The sequence below is a fragment of the Phocoena sinus genome, chromosome 14 (assembly GCF_008692025.1).
Source record: "Phocoena sinus isolate mPhoSin1 chromosome 14, mPhoSin1.pri, whole genome shotgun sequence".
Classification (NCBI taxonomy): domain Eukaryota; kingdom Metazoa; phylum Chordata; class Mammalia; order Artiodactyla; family Phocoenidae; genus Phocoena; species Phocoena sinus.
Genome location: NC_045776.1, coordinates 62,096,235 through 62,112,974, shown reverse-complemented (window position 1 = coordinate 62,112,974; position 16,740 = coordinate 62,096,235). Strand labels below are relative to the sequence as shown.

General features: G+C 50.0%; 1 protein-coding gene across 1 annotated transcript in view; it reads right to left on the bottom strand.

The window, feature by feature from the left end:
• LDLRAD4 (low density lipoprotein receptor class A domain containing 4) overlaps positions 1-16,740 on the bottom strand; it is a 318,283-nt gene that overhangs the window by 6,359 nt on the left and 295,184 nt on the right. The window contains 3 exon segments of the mRNA XM_032603666.1: positions 1-468; positions 1,552-1,602; positions 14,367-14,518. Coding sequence (XP_032459557.1) covers positions 1-468; positions 1,552-1,602; positions 14,367-14,518 — 671 coding nt within the window.

Here is a 16,740-nt window from a genome sequence, read left to right as displayed (position 1 = left end):
GCCGTCCCGCTGGAGCGGCAGTCTGCTCCCCCTGTGCGTGCTGTGCTGGGGGTGGAAGAGAGTGGCACCCAGGCAGTGGCCCATCACCTCGCTGTAGGCCGGGGGTGGCCCCTCCATCCTCCTGTTACTGCTGCAGGTGCTGGCACTTATGCCTGAATTGCTGCTGGGTGGGCGTGGGCCCCCGCCGTAGACGGACACGTCTATCAAATCGCTGTCAAATATGGTTCGGTTGGGTGGGGCCCTCACAGACTCTCGGTTGAGTTCCATCTGCTGTTCAGGGTCCCGGAGCTGCAGGGTGCAGGGCCCCTGGTAAGGAGGCGGCTCCTCCCCGTCCGACAGGGAGATGGTGGGGGGAAGGTCGATCTCGTGCTGTACGTAGGGGTAGGTGGGCTGGAAACGACTGAACCGATCCCTCTGGAGAAAGGTTGGGGCAGTCCCCCCGTTCCTGGACCGCGGTGCGTACATGATCTGCAGGGAGAAGAGCAACACCTGGGAGATGTTCTTGGCACAGTGATGACCACGGACGTGTTGGCAGCAAGGAAATTCACGTCTGTTCTCACCCATCTGAAAACTTTTCCCCCCAAAAAAGGCTATTCCAGAAAAACAGAGGTTTTTCGTTCCTAATGACTTTACATCACTCACCTTGCCAAACCCAGGACGGTTCAGCAACGGATAATTGCGGTTACCTGAAAATGTAGGTTTAATGGAGTTATTGTGTACATTTCCCACTGGTCAAGGAGAATACAGGAGCCCCCCACCCCCACCCCGGCCTGCCCACCATGTGACCTTCTCCGGACCCCACTCCTGTGATTCAGAGGAATATAGAGGGTGAAGAATTTTCATTGTAAATGTAAGTTGTAACTTCACAGGATGGTACTTGGAGCAGGTACAAGACATTGGGTCAATTTATGAGTTATTTATAGGAGCTTGTTGCCCTATCAATTACTTAAAAATATGAAACAAGTGACTTTTTTTCTTTCTGGATAAAAGTTTCCTGTAGTTATTTTTAGCAGCTGACATGAAAACTATTTTATATTCCAAAGTAAGTATGATTATAGACTTTTTTTCCCCCCGAAAGAATCCAGGTACTCTCTTGCATAGCTTCTCATCTATTCCACCATCTCACTTTCTTCTAGAGGAAGGACATATGTATATAAAGTATAGATCCACCTGTCAACTTCTCTCACACCATGTTTTTAACTTAAAGGCAAAAAACATTATTTTTACAATCATACTATTAAACTGGGAGATGGGGTGGATCAAGCGGTGATGTTTATAAGCTACACCGACAGCCACCACCTCATCATCAGCAGCCTAAGGCATCAAGTGAAGATCCTGGATTCTCGACTGTTTTCTGGAAGGAGCTCTGGCCAGGCACAAAGAATCCTTGGGAGAGTCTAGGGAAGACCCCTCCCCCACCTCTTAAACCAAGTTACAGGCACAGGCCTTGATCTTCATCTGTGCTGACACATTCAACCCTTCCACCAATTTTGTTCATCCCCCTCTACGCATCCCCTGCCACCCACACCCCGCCTGTGTCCAACCCCTTACCTCTGAGGTGGGCCGAGGTCCAGATCTGTCTGAAGGCCACAGGCGCCCTTCCTGGGTGGGGGGTGGGGGACACCACAGGAAGATCATTAGTTTCATGCAGCAGCACCCAAAGCCAAGGGATCACACTCAGCTGAGCGCAGGCTGTTTAACACCCGGAACCACAAAGCCCCAGCCTTTTGTTACCTGCACCCCCAGAGGAGTCGTGGCCACAGGAAAGTCAAACAGTTCGGGTCTCCCCACAGTAGCCTTGAATGGTGTGCCTATCTACACCGCCGGCTTTCAGACTGAGTTTCCCAAACCTAAGAGCCCTCTGTGAATCTTATGAATTGATTCCTCAGTACAAATGCTCACGAGGAGTGTGGAACCTGACATCTAGTTGCTTAGTAATCTTTCAAAAAATGTTTGGCCAGGGACTTTCCTGGCAGTGCAGTGGTTAAGACTCCATGCTCCCATTGCAGGGGGCCTGGGTTCAATGCCTCGGCAGGGAACTAGATCCCACATGCATGCCACAGCTAAGAGTTCGCATGCTGCAACTAAGAAGCTGACGAGCCACAACTAGGGCCCAGCGCAACCAAAAAGAAAAAAAAAAAAAGCCAGACCAGCAAGGTGATGAGCAAACAGTAGCCATGATTAAGGATCACTTCTAACACCATAAACTTGTCTACAGAGCATTTCAGCGTGGTATCCCTTTTGAACCCCAACTGTAGGCTATAGCAGGGTCTGCGGGGCTTTTGTGACTCCTAAGAGAAGAACGGGGTGGTGGGTAGAGAAATGCCTGTATTTTTGGATTCTCAGGAATGTGCACACACGACCTCCTGCCATCATGGCCTCCTGTGACCTGAAAGTGCCCACCGGTGGACTTGGGAGGTCAAACAGCCCCAGGTCTTAAGAAGTGAAAGCGACCTCCCCTGATCTTTGCAGGCGGGCATTCACCACGGCCCCCCTCGCCGTGAGCAGGTGGCATCCCTAGATCTGACTATACAACTATGTAACGGCGACAGAGTGGCTCTAACCAGGTGTCCGAGCCCTAGGCAGTGCTCCTTTGCGTCAAGGGCGATGTCACTCCCGCGTTGAGTACAGCACAGAGCATCCTCCACTGTTCTAAGAATTCCACCCTTGGCAACAGCAGATTAAAGCACAGGGCGCAGCCTGACAACCAGATGTCACAGCACCAAATGAAGTGGGCAGGAAGGGACCCAGAAGAGGGGTAGTAGCACGTTTTCTGAAAATGGCAATAACTATTCTCAATGGCTTTATTTTCCTAGAAATTAGCAAAACTGGAAAAGTGCCTAAAAGAGATCCACACCAAACCTTGCACAGGTGGAATGTTGTGGTTCTGCAGGGACCCCCTCCTCTCCAGGGGCCATCGTCACGGGATGGGTCTGCACCACCACAGCCTCCGCAGGGCACGCACCTGCTCCTCGGCCGCCGCCCCTGCTGCTCACTCAGCTGCTCGCTGGCGGCTGCCTTGAGCTCAGGCTTCACAGGGGAGGCCATGAGGTTGGCCTCTGTTGGTGTACCAGAAACAGCCCTGCGAGACCAGGGCCCAGCCACCCCGCCACCCTTCGCGGGAAGCCGGGTCCTCTGACCACGACGGAATAAGCTGGGAAATAAGATAGTAGCTCACAGAGTTTTGAGCAACAGGAACAAAATCTTGCTAGTATCGCTATTGCGGACCCATACACACTGCGTCTTTCGTAGCTCTTTGCTTGTGAGAACTGTTCCCTAATGCCGCATTGCGTCCACAGAGGACCTCCTGCGCCCTTGCGTCCCTGGTGGCCCTGAAGACGCCTCTGTGGGTGCCCCAGGGAGCATGGCCACCAAGATCCAGGCCCACGAAAGCCTTGGGCCACCCTGAGGGGCTCTAGTGAATCTGCATCTTCTGAAAAGGGACACAGGACAACTCTGGATCTCGCAGGCTTGAAGATGTGCATTTTCAGGTTCCTTTACCCTCAAGGAATCTGCATTGTATTTTTCCCCTTCTGAATGATAAACAGCCACGTGGCCAGAAATTTTTCCCATAAGTTGAATCTGCCTGACACTAAAACGTCTGCATTAAAGATAAAAAAATCATGCGCTCTTCCAAGTGCTTGTCTTTATGATCCCAACGATCCAGATGTGTCGTCTGCAGACCTGGAACACAATGACTGGAGTTTTTCCTTTTAAATCTGTTTGGCACTTTGGCTGGGTGGTGAGTGGAAAATCAAAATTGTCTTTTCTAAAGTTGTAAATTATACATAACATTTACTATTTTAATCATTTGAAAGCATACAGTTCTGTGGCATTAAGTATATCCTCGTTGCCACGCACCCATCACCCCCATCCATCTCCAGAATTTGTCTTCTTCCCAAACTGAAAACGCTGTACTCACTGAACACTAACACCCCATTCCTTCCTCCCCTCATCCCCTGGTGACCACCATTCTACCTTCTGTCTCTATGAATCTGACTATTCTAGGAACCTTGTCTAAGTGGAATCATACAATACTGTCCTTATTTCACTGAGCATAATGTCTTTAAGATTCATCCATGTTGCAGCCTGTGTCAGCATCTCATTCCTTTTTAAGGCTAATATACTCCATTTCAGGTACATACCATATTTTGTTATTCATAGTTATCTTGGTGCTTTCCCCTTTTTGGCTATCATGAATAATGCTGCTATGAACAGGGGTGTATAAATATCTCTGCTTTTCATTCTTTTGAGGATACACCCAGAAGTAGAATTTCTGGATCATACGGTAATTCTATGTTTAATTTGGGGTGGGGGGGAACCACTACTGTTTTCCATAGCAGTGGTACCATTTCGGTTCTAATTTCATCACATCCTTGCCAACACTGGTTATTTTCTGGTTTTTTGCTAATAGTCACTCCAGTGGGTGTGATGTGGCATCTCACTATGGTTTTTTTAAAAATTAATTTTTGGCTGAGTTGGGTCTTTGTTGCTAAGAGCAGGCTTTCTCTAGTTGTGGCGGGCGGGGACTACTCTTCGTTGCAGTTTGCGGGCTTCTCACTGTGGTGGCTTCTCTTGTTGCGGAGCATGGGCTCTAAGCATGTGGGCTTCAGTAGTTGTGGCTCACGGGCTCCTGAGTGCAGGCTGAGTAGTTGTGGTGGACGGGTTTAGTTGCTCCGCGGCATGTGGGATCTTCCCGGCCCAGGGCTCGAACCCGTGTCCCCTGCATTGGCAGGTGGATTCTTAACCACGGTGCAACCAGGGAAGCCCCTCTCACTATGGTTTTGATTTGTGTATGATTAGTGTATTAAGTCAGGGTTCTCCAGAGAAACAGAACCAATAGGAGATTGATTGATTGATTGATTATAGGAATTGGCTGCCTGTTTCTGGAGGCAGAGAAGTCCCACAATCTGCTCTGCGCAAGATGGAGACCCAGAAAAGCCAGTGGTATAAGTCAGTCCAAATACGAAGGGCTGAGAACTGTGGGAGGGGTGTCCACTGGTATGTCTTGGACTCTGAAGACCCAAAAACCAGGAGCTCTGATGTCCAAAGGCAGGAGAAAATCGACATCCCAGCTCAAGAAAAGAGAGAAAGAACTTGCCCTTCCTCCATTTTTTTTTTTTTTTACTCAGGCCTTCAAGGGGTTGGATCATGCTCACCCACATTGGTGAGGGCAGATTTTCTTCACTCCGTTTACTGAGTCAAATGGTAATCTCTTCCGGAATTACTCCCATAGACACATTGCTTAGCTCAGTCAAGTTGACACATAAAATTAACCATCACAATTAGTGATCTGAGCTCTTCTCATGTGCTTATTGGCCATCTGTATATATCTTCCTTGGAGAAATACCTACTCAGGTCCTTTGCCTATTTTAAAATTAGGTTCACTTACTTTGTTGCTGAGTTGTAAATGTTCTTTATATTTTTTGGATATTAATCCTTTATCAGATACCTGATTTGCAAATATTTTCTCCCATTCTATGAGTTGCCTTTTCAGTTTCTTGATAGTGTCCTTTGACAAGTTTAAGTTTTTAATTTTTGAAGTCCAATTTACCTATTTTTTTCTTTGGTTGCTTGTGCTTTTAGTTTCAGATCCAAGATATCATTGCCAAATCCAGTGTCATGAATCTTTTGCCCTACTGTTGAAGAGTTTAATAGTTTTAGTTCTTACATTTAGGTTTTGATACATTTTGAATTAATTTTTTGTATATGGTAGCAGATAAGGGTTCAATGTCATTGTTTTGTAGTGAATATCCAGTTTTCCCAACACCGTTTTTTAAAAGACTGTCCTTTTTCCTTGAATGGTCTTGGCACCCTTGTTGAAAATCATTTGACCATACATGGGAGAGTTTATTTCTGGGCTCTCTATTCTATCCTGTTGGTCTAAATGTTTGTCTTTATGCTGACACCACACTGTTTTGTTATTGTAGCTTTGTAGTAAATTTTGAAATCAAGACGTGCGAAACTTCCAACTTTGTTATTCTTTTTCAATATTATTTTGGCTGTAGGTGGGGATGGGGGTTCCTTGTGATAGCACATGAATTTTAGGATGGGCTTTTCTATTTCTGCAGAAAAACATCATTGGGATTTTGACAGGGATTACACTGATTTTGTAGATTGCTTTGGGTAGTACTGACATCTTAACAGGATCAAGTCTTCAGGTCCATGAACACAAGATGTCTTCCATTTATTTGTGTCTAATTTCTTTCAGCAACGCTGTATAGTTGTCAGTGTACAAACCCTTCATATCCTTGGTTAAGTTTACTCCTAAGTATTTTATTCTATTTGATACTATTGTAAATTGAACTGTTTTCTTAATTTCTTTTTGGATTGATCATTGTAAGTGTAAAGAAATGCAACTGATTTTAGGGGGCTGACTTTGTGTCCTGCAACTTTGCTGAATTTATTAGTTCTAGTGGAGCTTTTTGTTTATTAGTTAATTTGGAATGTTTAGGATTTTCTACACATAAGATCATGTCATCTACAAAGAGAGATAATTTTACTTTTTTTCCTTTCTAACAGAATACCTTTTCTTGCCTTGTTGCTCTAGCTAAAACTTATAATAAATACTATGTTAGATGGAAGTGGTGAAAGCATGCCTGCATCCTTGCCTTTTTCCTGATCTGAGAGGGAAAGCTTTCAGTCTTTCTTTCACCATTGAGTATGATGTTCGCTGTGGGCTTTTCATAGATGACCTTTATTATGTTGAGGTAGTTTCTTTTTATCTTAGTTTGTTGAATGTTTTTATTATGAAAGTGTGTTGAATTCTGTCAGATACTTTTTCTGCATCGATGAGATGATCATGTAGTTTTTTTCCTTTCATTCTGTTAATGAGGTGCATTACATTGATTGATTTTATAATGTGGAACCATCCTTGTATTCCAGGAATAAACCCCACTTGGTCATGGTGTATAATCCTTTTATTATGCTGCTGAATTCAGTTTACTAGTATTTTGTTGAGGATTTTTGCATCAGTATTCATATGGGATATTGGTCTTTGGTTTTTCTTTTCCTGTTGTGTCTTTGTCTGGGGCTTTGGTATTGGAGTAATGCTGGCCTCATAAAATGAGTTAGAAGGTGTTCCATCCTTTTCAATTTTGGGGAAGAATCTGAAAAGGACTGGTGTCAGTTCTTTAAATGTTTTGTAGAATTCACCAGTGAAGCCATCTAGTCTAGGAATTTCCTTTGTTGGGAGGTTTTTGATTATTGATTTAATCTCCTTACTAGTTACAGATCTATTCATATTTTCTATTTCTTCATGAGTTGGTCTTAGTAGGGTGTGTTTCTAGGAATCTTTCCATTTCATCTGGGTTATTCAATTTGTTGATATACAATTGCTCATAGTACTCTTATAGTCTTTATTTCTGTATCACTTAGATCTTTTTCCACCCAAAGGATACAATGCTTAGAGCGTTGAAAGAGAGTCATCTGTGACCATGAGTCACGGGCTTCTGCTGTGAGCTGCGGCTGAAGCCTGCTTGCTGCCTTGGGTCCTTGGGCACCACATGTGAGACCACCCCATGCTCTGAACTTTCTTGGTTTAGCTCTCAGCTGCTAAACTCTCCTTTCCACACACAAAGGACCACAGGGATCATCAGATTTGGGGACTGGAAAGACCCAATATAGTGTTTTTCAAACTGTGAGCTGCAGCCTCTTAGAGAGCTGGAAAATCAATTTAGGTGGGTCACAGCCAGCATTCCAGAGATAAAACAGACAGAAAACATCTTGAGTACATTTTAAGTACTGTTTGGTGAAAGTTCTGCCTCAGTTTCATGTGAATATTGTGGATTGTGATGTAAAATGTGTTTCCTACACATTTGGTCAGAGGGGTCAGAAACAATCTGAAAGGTCTCTGATCTAAGCCAGTTCTACCTCATTTTGGATGGGAGGAAACTGAAGCCCAAGGAGGGTGTACGACTCACTGGAGGTGACATGGTCAGTTTGTGTAAAGCAAGGCCATTGCTGGATATTTTGGCTTCTACCCAAGGGTTCCTCCCAGTGAATGAACATATCATATGGCCTCAAATATTTGAAAATCGATTTTACTCCCTTTCCCAGGGTGAATTTCAAAGCATAGGTAAAAATGATGTTTGGATATTCAGCAACATCTTTTCCTTCTGATAAAATCACTTTTCTCTTGTTTCTTCCCTTTTCCCAGGCAACCTTTCCACCATCCAGATGCTTTAGTAGTTCTCACTTTTCCACCCTTGACAGCAGTAACAGCTTAGATGCCAATGATTCTTCTCTCCAGCATTTCCCCTTTATCCTCCTTGGGATTCCATCATCAGACTTCTCAAGACTATTTCCCTCCCAACTCTACTCAATCTAGGGCACGTCCCTTAAGAGAAAGACAAATCAAGAAGGAAGTTCTGCTGGGAAGAAAAGAAAGGGAATCCTTTATATTTCCACAACAATCAATGGCTCAGGGAGGCCTACAGGCCCCCAAGAGCAAGCAGAAAAGGAGAAATGTGATGCCTCCGGGGGCTGGTGGTGGGGGAGAGTGAGCAGTCAGGCTTCAAGAGAAAGCAGCCTGGAATCAGAAAGCTCAGGGCGATGTGGAACCACACACTGTGAGCCTCCTTCACGCGTGAGGGTCACAAGCCAAGTGCCTTCCCCGCGGTCTCGGAGTTGGTAGGGGAGTAACAGAGCCGGATCCCAGCTACCTCCCATGCAGTCTCTGATGGCCCTGTACACCTCCCCAGCAAGGGCCTCTCAGAATTAGGGTAATTTAGAGAGCTTTTTTTCCCCCCAGAACAAACCACACCAGTTTTTAAGGACTAAGTAAAAACAAAACAAACTTTACCATTAGATTATTAATGCTAATGCCTATTTAGAAGGTTACTAAAAATTGTTTATAAAATTTTTTATCAATTTTATTAAAAAATCTGATTTTAGCATACCTTTGTCACAATACCAACTGTGTTGAAATACGTTACCTTGGGAGTCTATAGATTACAGATGCTCAGAATGTTATTGAAACTGTCTTCAGCATCAGTTTATGTGAGCATAGTGTGTCTTTTAATTGCAAAAGTAATGCATGAACACATCCTCATCGCAAGAGCCTTAACAACACAGACCAGGCCCTCTGTCCACCTCCCCCTTCCTGGGTCCTTCCTGGCCTTTCTCTGCACCATCAGCTTGCAGCGTAAACAACATCAGCCTTACTAATGGTCACACTTGACTTTGCACCAACATTGTATCAGTAACTTGATGAGCTACATCTAAATGGATTTTGGCTGGTACCAAAAATCAAACCCAGCCTCAGAGAACAAAGTTAAAAAGAGGAAGGCTTGCCAACATTGAGAATTTTTTTTAAATGTCTCTTGAAAATTTTACTAAAAATGACCTGTAAGCTTTGAAGGTAATTTTAAAACTCTTCTGAGCAACATCAACAGCAGAAGGATGATCTAAGTTACTAGCTTTAAAGATCTTGGAGATTCTGCTGTGTAACAGCTATGGCCCAGGATCCTTATCCAGTTTTCGCCAGCAACTTGGCCTCCTTTCTCTTACTTCAGAAGGAGACATTCTCATTTCAAGCTGTTAAAATTGTTTATCTTCTAATGCTTCAAGGGTAAAACCTTTTAAATGGCCAGTCTGCAAACGCCCCGCTCCTGCTGAGACAAACAGGAGGTAGACAGTAGGATCCCATGCTTGATGCTTAAAGGAGGCCTGACCTGCTGCCCGTGGCCCCTGGACACTTGGAAATGCTCATGAAACAAGGTGGGCAGCAACCCCCCCAGTCTCACAGTGCAGCAAGAATCCACCTGCTCGCAGGGAGCCTGCGCCCTGGACCAGCCGATGCTACACTCAGACTGTCACAGACTCGCCTGCTTCACCTGCATTATCAGGCAGGCCCTCAGCTCATTTTTTGCGCCTTCCTGAAAATGGTTCCTAACTATCGTTTTAGAAATGCTTTCCTAACACAGGCTGAAGTAGGTAGAAATGAGACTAGGCAGGTGCGCAGTTGCCGGGCTCTCAGCCACAGTGGGAGTGAGCTGTGTGGGGCCCCAGGACACACCTGCACGGAACTGCCGGCCCTGGTTCGCAAGGCGTCCGGGCCAGTGGAGAGGAGCCCAGACCCCGTCACAGAGAGAAGGGCCCTGCTCCGAGCACGGGACTGGTCAGCAGGCCCGGGACATACCGTCCTGTGACCCAGACCCACCTCACCTGGCCGAACCACTCATCTCATAGGAATGATCTTTACTTCCACAAAGAAGTTTCCCCATTTTTCGGAAGCCAGTGGCCCCCTTGGTCCATCTCTGTTTTCACCTTTGTGGTAGAGGCATGAATGCAGAAGAATGTTTGCTCCAAAAACAATCACCTCTGTGCAAACCGGCCCACCTCTGAGGCCCGTGCAGGGGCTGGGACCACAGCGGAAGGTGAGCACAGGCTGCTTGGCAGCCCTGGCCTGGGGGAGCCAAGCAGGAACACAGGCCAGTGTGGCTGATATGCTCACTTTTCAAGGAAAGATGTAAATTTCTATTTTTACGTGAAATCTCCCAGTTTTTTCAAGTTGGATCAAGTTTTGTCAAAACACCCTGCCGGGGGAACCACACACACACTGGCCACACTCTCGCCCAGGTCTGGCCATCTGCAGGGAGGGTCTTTGGGCCTGGACTTCCCCCACACCTGAGTTTCTGCACCACAGACCCGTCCCTCCCCGCGGGGCTGGTGCACCCACTGCCCGCCAGGCGCTGCTCTGGTTCCAGGGAGGCCGGGCACTGCACGTTTACAATTGATTTAATTCCTGCAGCATTTGGTCATGAAGAAAAATGCCTGATGTGACTCCTTTTGTTAATTTTTAAAATTGAAATTGCTGCTTTTATAGGTCAAAATGGCTGAACACCCACAATTTTATATGATTCAAACTAAGTAGAACGTTCCCATCCTTCTGCTGTTCCTAGTAGATGGGCGACCACCTCCGCCTTGCCTGCTGTCCAGGCAGGTTGGTGGGCCCTGCGGGGTGGCCTACAGGCAAGGCTGTCAGAAAAGGCCATGCGGGCCTCCCCTGGCTCAGGAAAGAAAGGCTCCAGCGACGTGTGTGAACATCTCTCAGGGCTGTGTCTGGAATATTTATGCCCTTTTATTGTTTTCCTATTACTTGGTGGTCTAAGATGATGAAAAGAAACCTAGACAGTCTCAAAGTGCCGAACTCACATAAGCCAGGCTCTAAACACTAAGGCAAGGCTCCCTCAGAAAGAACACGTACAGCTTTTTATCACAAACCCACTCACTGCTGCTGCCACTATTTAAGCATTTACTTTTGTTGTAACTTAACTGAAGCGGATCATTCTTTTTCATTTTCATCCAGAAGTGGCTGCTTCCACCAAATTCAGGGCCGGTCCATCCCATCGCCCTGCTCCCCTGGAATGGCGTCTCAGGGACACTGTGGTGATGCAGGCTGACTGGCCTCGGCCAACACAGACTCCATCCGTCCCTCCCTTGGCACAGAAGTGTGTCCGCCCACAGGCAATGGAGGTGGCAAGGGGCCACATGAGGAAGGGGCTGTGACTGCACAAAGCAAACCCCCCGAATCAGAGCAAGCTGGGCCCAAAGGGGCAACTGGTCCAACCCACCTTTTTCCAGAGGACTCTCCCTGGGAACCAGGGAAAGCCCGTTAGTGCAGAGAGGGAGTCAGGTTTCCTCAACCACATCAGAACATCTACATGTTCAGCCTCTTTCTCAAGAACAAAAGCCAGGGACTTCCCTGGTGGTCCAGTAGTTAAGAATCCGCCTTCCAACACAGGGAACATGGGTTTGATCCCTGGACAGGGAACTAAGATCCCACATGCTGTGGGGCAACTAAGCCAGTGCACCACAACTGTAGAGCCCACATACTCTAGAGCCCATGTGTCACAACTAGAGAAGCCTGCGTGCCGCAACGAAGATCCCTGTGTGCCGCAACTGAGACCCGACACAGCCAAAAAAAAAAAAAAAAAAAAAAATCCCAACTACTGTCCTATATTTTTCCATCTTGACTATCAAGTCTTCCATAGGAAATATATAAAAGTAACCTTAACCAATAGTGTTAAGCCAGATCACCTAGAAGCTGACAAATTAGATGCCCAGCCCTTCTCACAGCAGTTTAAAATAAACACACTTTTTACTAACATGGTCATGGAGACCTCACACAGTTCTGGAACAAACGGGCCAAAAGGCCCCCAGAAGTGTGGGGGTCCCAGCAACGCATAGGCTCAGAGCCATGGATGCTCATCCACGGTGAGGCCGGCAGGGGGCACCCCACACCCACCAGCTGCCAAACAGCAGGCACAGCAGCTCCTGGCATGCTCTGACAGCAGACACGGAACCACCCTGACAACGGCGACCCCAGGCACCTCCAGCCTCGGCCACCTTCTCCCTAGGAGAGCACAAACCACACGAGGCCACGGGCAGCCTGCCCCTCTAAGCCCCTCGGGAGGAGGCTGGTTGGATGCTGGGAGCGGGGCAGGGGGCCACCCAGAAAGGCACCTTGAAGCTGCTCCACCCCACACCCTTCTACAGTTTACGGCCTCCTGATGTACACCCCTCCCCACACACAAATGGCCCCTGGAGACCCCTTGGCCTCCCCCGAGATTGAGAAAATACCACCAAGCCAGGTGGGCGCTGCTGATGGGGGGAGGCTGGGGCTCGCTGCATCATTTCTTCCTTGTCTGGTGGGTGCCAGGCTCATATCCACTGATTGACAGAGTGAGCAAAGGAAGGCAGAGCCCAGACCAAAACCGTCTGATGGGGCAGGTTCCCTGTGGACACCTCCCACCCCCACCGAGCTGTCAGCAAAGGCTCTCTTCACTCTGCTGACGCCCCTGAGCCTACCATGAGATCCACGTGTATTAACAGCATCCCCGTCTCACGCTGAAGGGCCCCCGGGGAGGAGGGCAGGGCCGCCCCATAAGCTGAGGACGTTCAGAGCATCCCTGCAACACCGTGCCCAAGCTATGACAGCCAAAAACATCTCCCTGCATTGCTGAAGGTCCCCTGGACAGGAACAATGAGTATGAAAGAAAGGATCACACTGCTCTCCCAGAGCGTGATGAAGGGAAGCAGCATCTTTTAGAAATCGAAAGCAAGGAGGAGATACTTAAGAGGCAAGAAGCCCAGCCCGGTGGGGGGCACGTTCTCAGGCAGTGACCCCCAGTGCTCCTGGCATCTGGATCTATGTCCCTGTCCAGGAGAGAGAGGCTTCTCCTCTGGACTAGACATGAAATGGAGGTCTGGCCTGCGCCTAAACTGTCTCTGGTCACCGTGTAAAAGTACATCATGAGTTTGTGAAACCTCGGTGAGCAGTATCCACACTCCCATTTTATCAGAAGGAAAACCCAAGCCTCGGGACACGCCTGCCCTGCACGGACCGGGCTGCACGGAGGAAACAGCAGGGAGGGCACAGCGGAGGATGAGGGGAAGCCAGAGGGAGAGAGCGTCTTCCTCAGGGCTGAGCTGCAGCCCCCAGCACCCATCTCGTCCCTGTGGGTCTGGGGGCGGCACACAGCAGCCTCACCCTTCCCCCCAGCTCTGCCTGCCATGGACACAGGACACTGGGCAAACCTCAGCTCTACCCATGGGGACAGCAGACCCGAAGGCTAGCCGAGCGACTTTGTCCCCGATGAAGTGTGAGGGGGTCACCCCAGGACAGCTGCCCCCACACTCAGGTCAGCCTCCCTAGGCCAGTCACCAGGCAGCCCTGGTCCCAACATGCTTGGGGATTCAGCCTCCTCCATCCACCACAGAAGCCAAGAATATACAATTGTTTAAACTCAGTGTCCCCAAGCTCTCACTGACAGCCACTGGAACCACAGACAGCAAAGCCAGCTTGGACCTGAACCTTCCATGGCCCCTGGGCTCCTGCGTTAGATCATAGAGCAGTTTAGCTGAATATCAGTGTTTTATTTCCCAGAAGAGGGTGGTGATTCAGGGCAGGAAGTAGCTAGGAATTTTTTTTTTTTAAACCAACCTGAAGAGCCTTGCTGTTCTGTGAGGCCCACACAACCTGCCCACCCTTGTGCCCCAGAGGGTCCAACCCCCTCCCTGTCCTGCCCCGCTGAGCCCCCGTCTCATGGGCGTAGGTGGGGATGCAGGATGCATCGCTGACCCTGGACCATGTCCCAGCATGGATGGAATTCACATGTATGACACTGAGGGAAGGAAGCCAGATGTGAAAGGGCAGGGACTGCACAGTCCATAGAGTTCAGAGCAGGAGAAATGAGTGTGCTGACTGCCGTCCAGGCAGTGGTGACTGTGTTGGGGGGTGGGGGTGGGGGACTGGCCTCACGGTTGGGCCCCCGGACTGGGCTTTCTGTGTGTGGGATTCACACGCTGAGCTCAGGGCCATCCTGCACCCAGGCTCCCGGCCCCACTCAGCCCACACTTACCGGCTGCGGCCGGTCCTGCCTCCGGCCCTGCCCCGGGTGGTGGATAAAGGACCGGGTGGAGACTCTGTAGTGGTTCAGCAGGCAGACGACAACCACGACCATCACCGTGACCACCACCACCACGACGACCACCTGGGCGAACTCCAGCTCCGCTGTGACGAAGAGGAGAGTGCGTCAGCCAGGCCCAGGGCCACCCTGCTCCCCAGACCCTCCTGGGACAGAAACGACTTCCCCCAGGCCTGCTACCCGAGAGCCCCACTGTGCGGCTAGCAGATGATGGAGGGAGGCCCAGCTGCATGGACAGACCTCATCTTTGCGGTTCTGTCCTGAGAAAGGCCTGGTCGAGCGTGTCCCACTGGCCCCATGGGACCTCCCGAAGGGCTGCGCTGTGATGGGCCGGCGTCACACAGGACACCAGGTCCAGCCCCGTGTGCACAGCATGGGCAGCCACCACACAGGGACCTTCCCCAGGGCAGGCAGCTCCTGGGTGCCATCTCCTGGGACACAAGAATCTCTGGGGTCCCATCCCTGCCAGATCTCCCAACCCCCAGGGGGATGGAAAGTATGATTCCCAAAGCACCTCCACGCAGGGGCCGTGTAGCACACTGGAGGGAAAAGACGCTGACAAAGAGCCCCAGCTCCGCTCTGAGAAGGCCCCACCAGGGGAGGTGATTGAGGAGACGCATCTCCATGGTCTCCAGTCCTGTGGCACCACTGGGTTCTGACCACACTGTTACAGAAGCCCGTCTAAACCGCTACCACGTGCTCCCCACTGGGCACCTTCACGGGCAGTTCGAGGAGAGGGTGCCAGCCCTCGGCTTCTCAGGGGAAGTGGAGCCCAGGGCTAAGGTCAGTCTAGACTTCCCGCTCCCGCCGGGCCGAGTGCTGCCCTGTTCTCCCCACACTTGGAACGGAGGTGGCTGTGCAGGGGGCGGGCACAGTGCAGGAAGGGCAAGAGGGGGACAGCCCTGTCTGCGGTGGTGCTGCCTGGGACGCACACACGTGTGGACACGGGCACACACACGTGCACGCACGGCACACCCTCTTGCTGCAGCAGGGCTCAGGCCACCGGCCAGTGGGTACACTGCTCTCAAGTGCAGGCTCACACCTGCGCAACGCAGGCAGGGGCTGGGTGCCGCCCCACATCCACCCCGTTGGGGTAGAGGGAGGGTCTTCCTGGGTCCCACTGTGTCCTGTCCTGTGGAGCCATCCTCCACCCCGCACACCTGATGGACAAAGACTGACAAACATGCCTGCTTGACCAGGTGGAAAGGCCAGTGGCCCCAGGCAGGGGAGGGGGTGCGCTGCAGAACAGGTGAGTGTGAGGCCTGAGGACCCCACAGCCCCCCGTGGGGAGCAGCAGGGCCCAGGCAGGTGTGGACGCACCCCTGGCTGGAGGCTGAGCAGGTGCCGGAGGCAAAGCCCCAGCAGCAGGAGGGGCGGGGCCGCTGAGCCCACATGTTAGGCTCCCCACCATAGTTTTCTTCTCTGGACGCCCAGAGGCCTCGTGACTGATGGGCAGGAGACTGCGCTTGTACTTCCTCTGGGGAGGAAGCCCCCAGGGAGCCACCCAAGTACCTCCCAGGGACGATCAGAATCTTCAAGGTGGAGTCTCCTGGAAACTGAAATCACTCTCTGTCGGAGGGTCTAGGCTGGGACTTTGCAGCTGGAGTACAGATACCAGCGTGACCTCGTTTATCCTCATGCGCTATGGGGTGTGTGACACACCTGTGAGGGAGAAACACGTCTTCACAACCCCCTGCCTTTGCAGACAACTGTCCTGTGTCCAGGACACCCTGTGTCACAAGGTGCCCATGCATCTGGACCCCAAACCTCGTCATCGACGACACAGGATGAGGCTGTGTGCGTAAGCGATGAGGGACCTGCTTTCATCACCTTGTGTTCCTGGCATCAGGCATGGGTGGGCCCAGCGTCATCATGAAGAGGTGGACTGAGGACAGACTCTGGAGCCCACTGCACAGGTGCCCACCTAGAGGACGGCTCCCGCAGGCAGGGGTGAGGCCCACCCTGGCTGCCAAGCACAAGGGGGCATCTCAGGAGATGTATGGAGGGTGAGCCACCAACCCACGGACCCCTGCTCCAGGGACAAGCAGATAGGAAGCAGGGAGTCAAGGGCGACTAATGCAGCATGAAGACTGAACCCAAAATAATGCTTTGTTTTACCAACTTTTATTTTTATTTTGTGAATGGACAGCAGAGTATTCAAAACTTGCCTTTCAGGTTAAATCGTGCCCTGGAATTGACAAATGTTTCCTCTTCTTAAGAAAACTGCTTTGCTTTTTGGATGACGATTACGACGAGGGGCCCCGCACACATCTTTGCGTGTTAATTCTTCACTGGGAGGATGTCATTC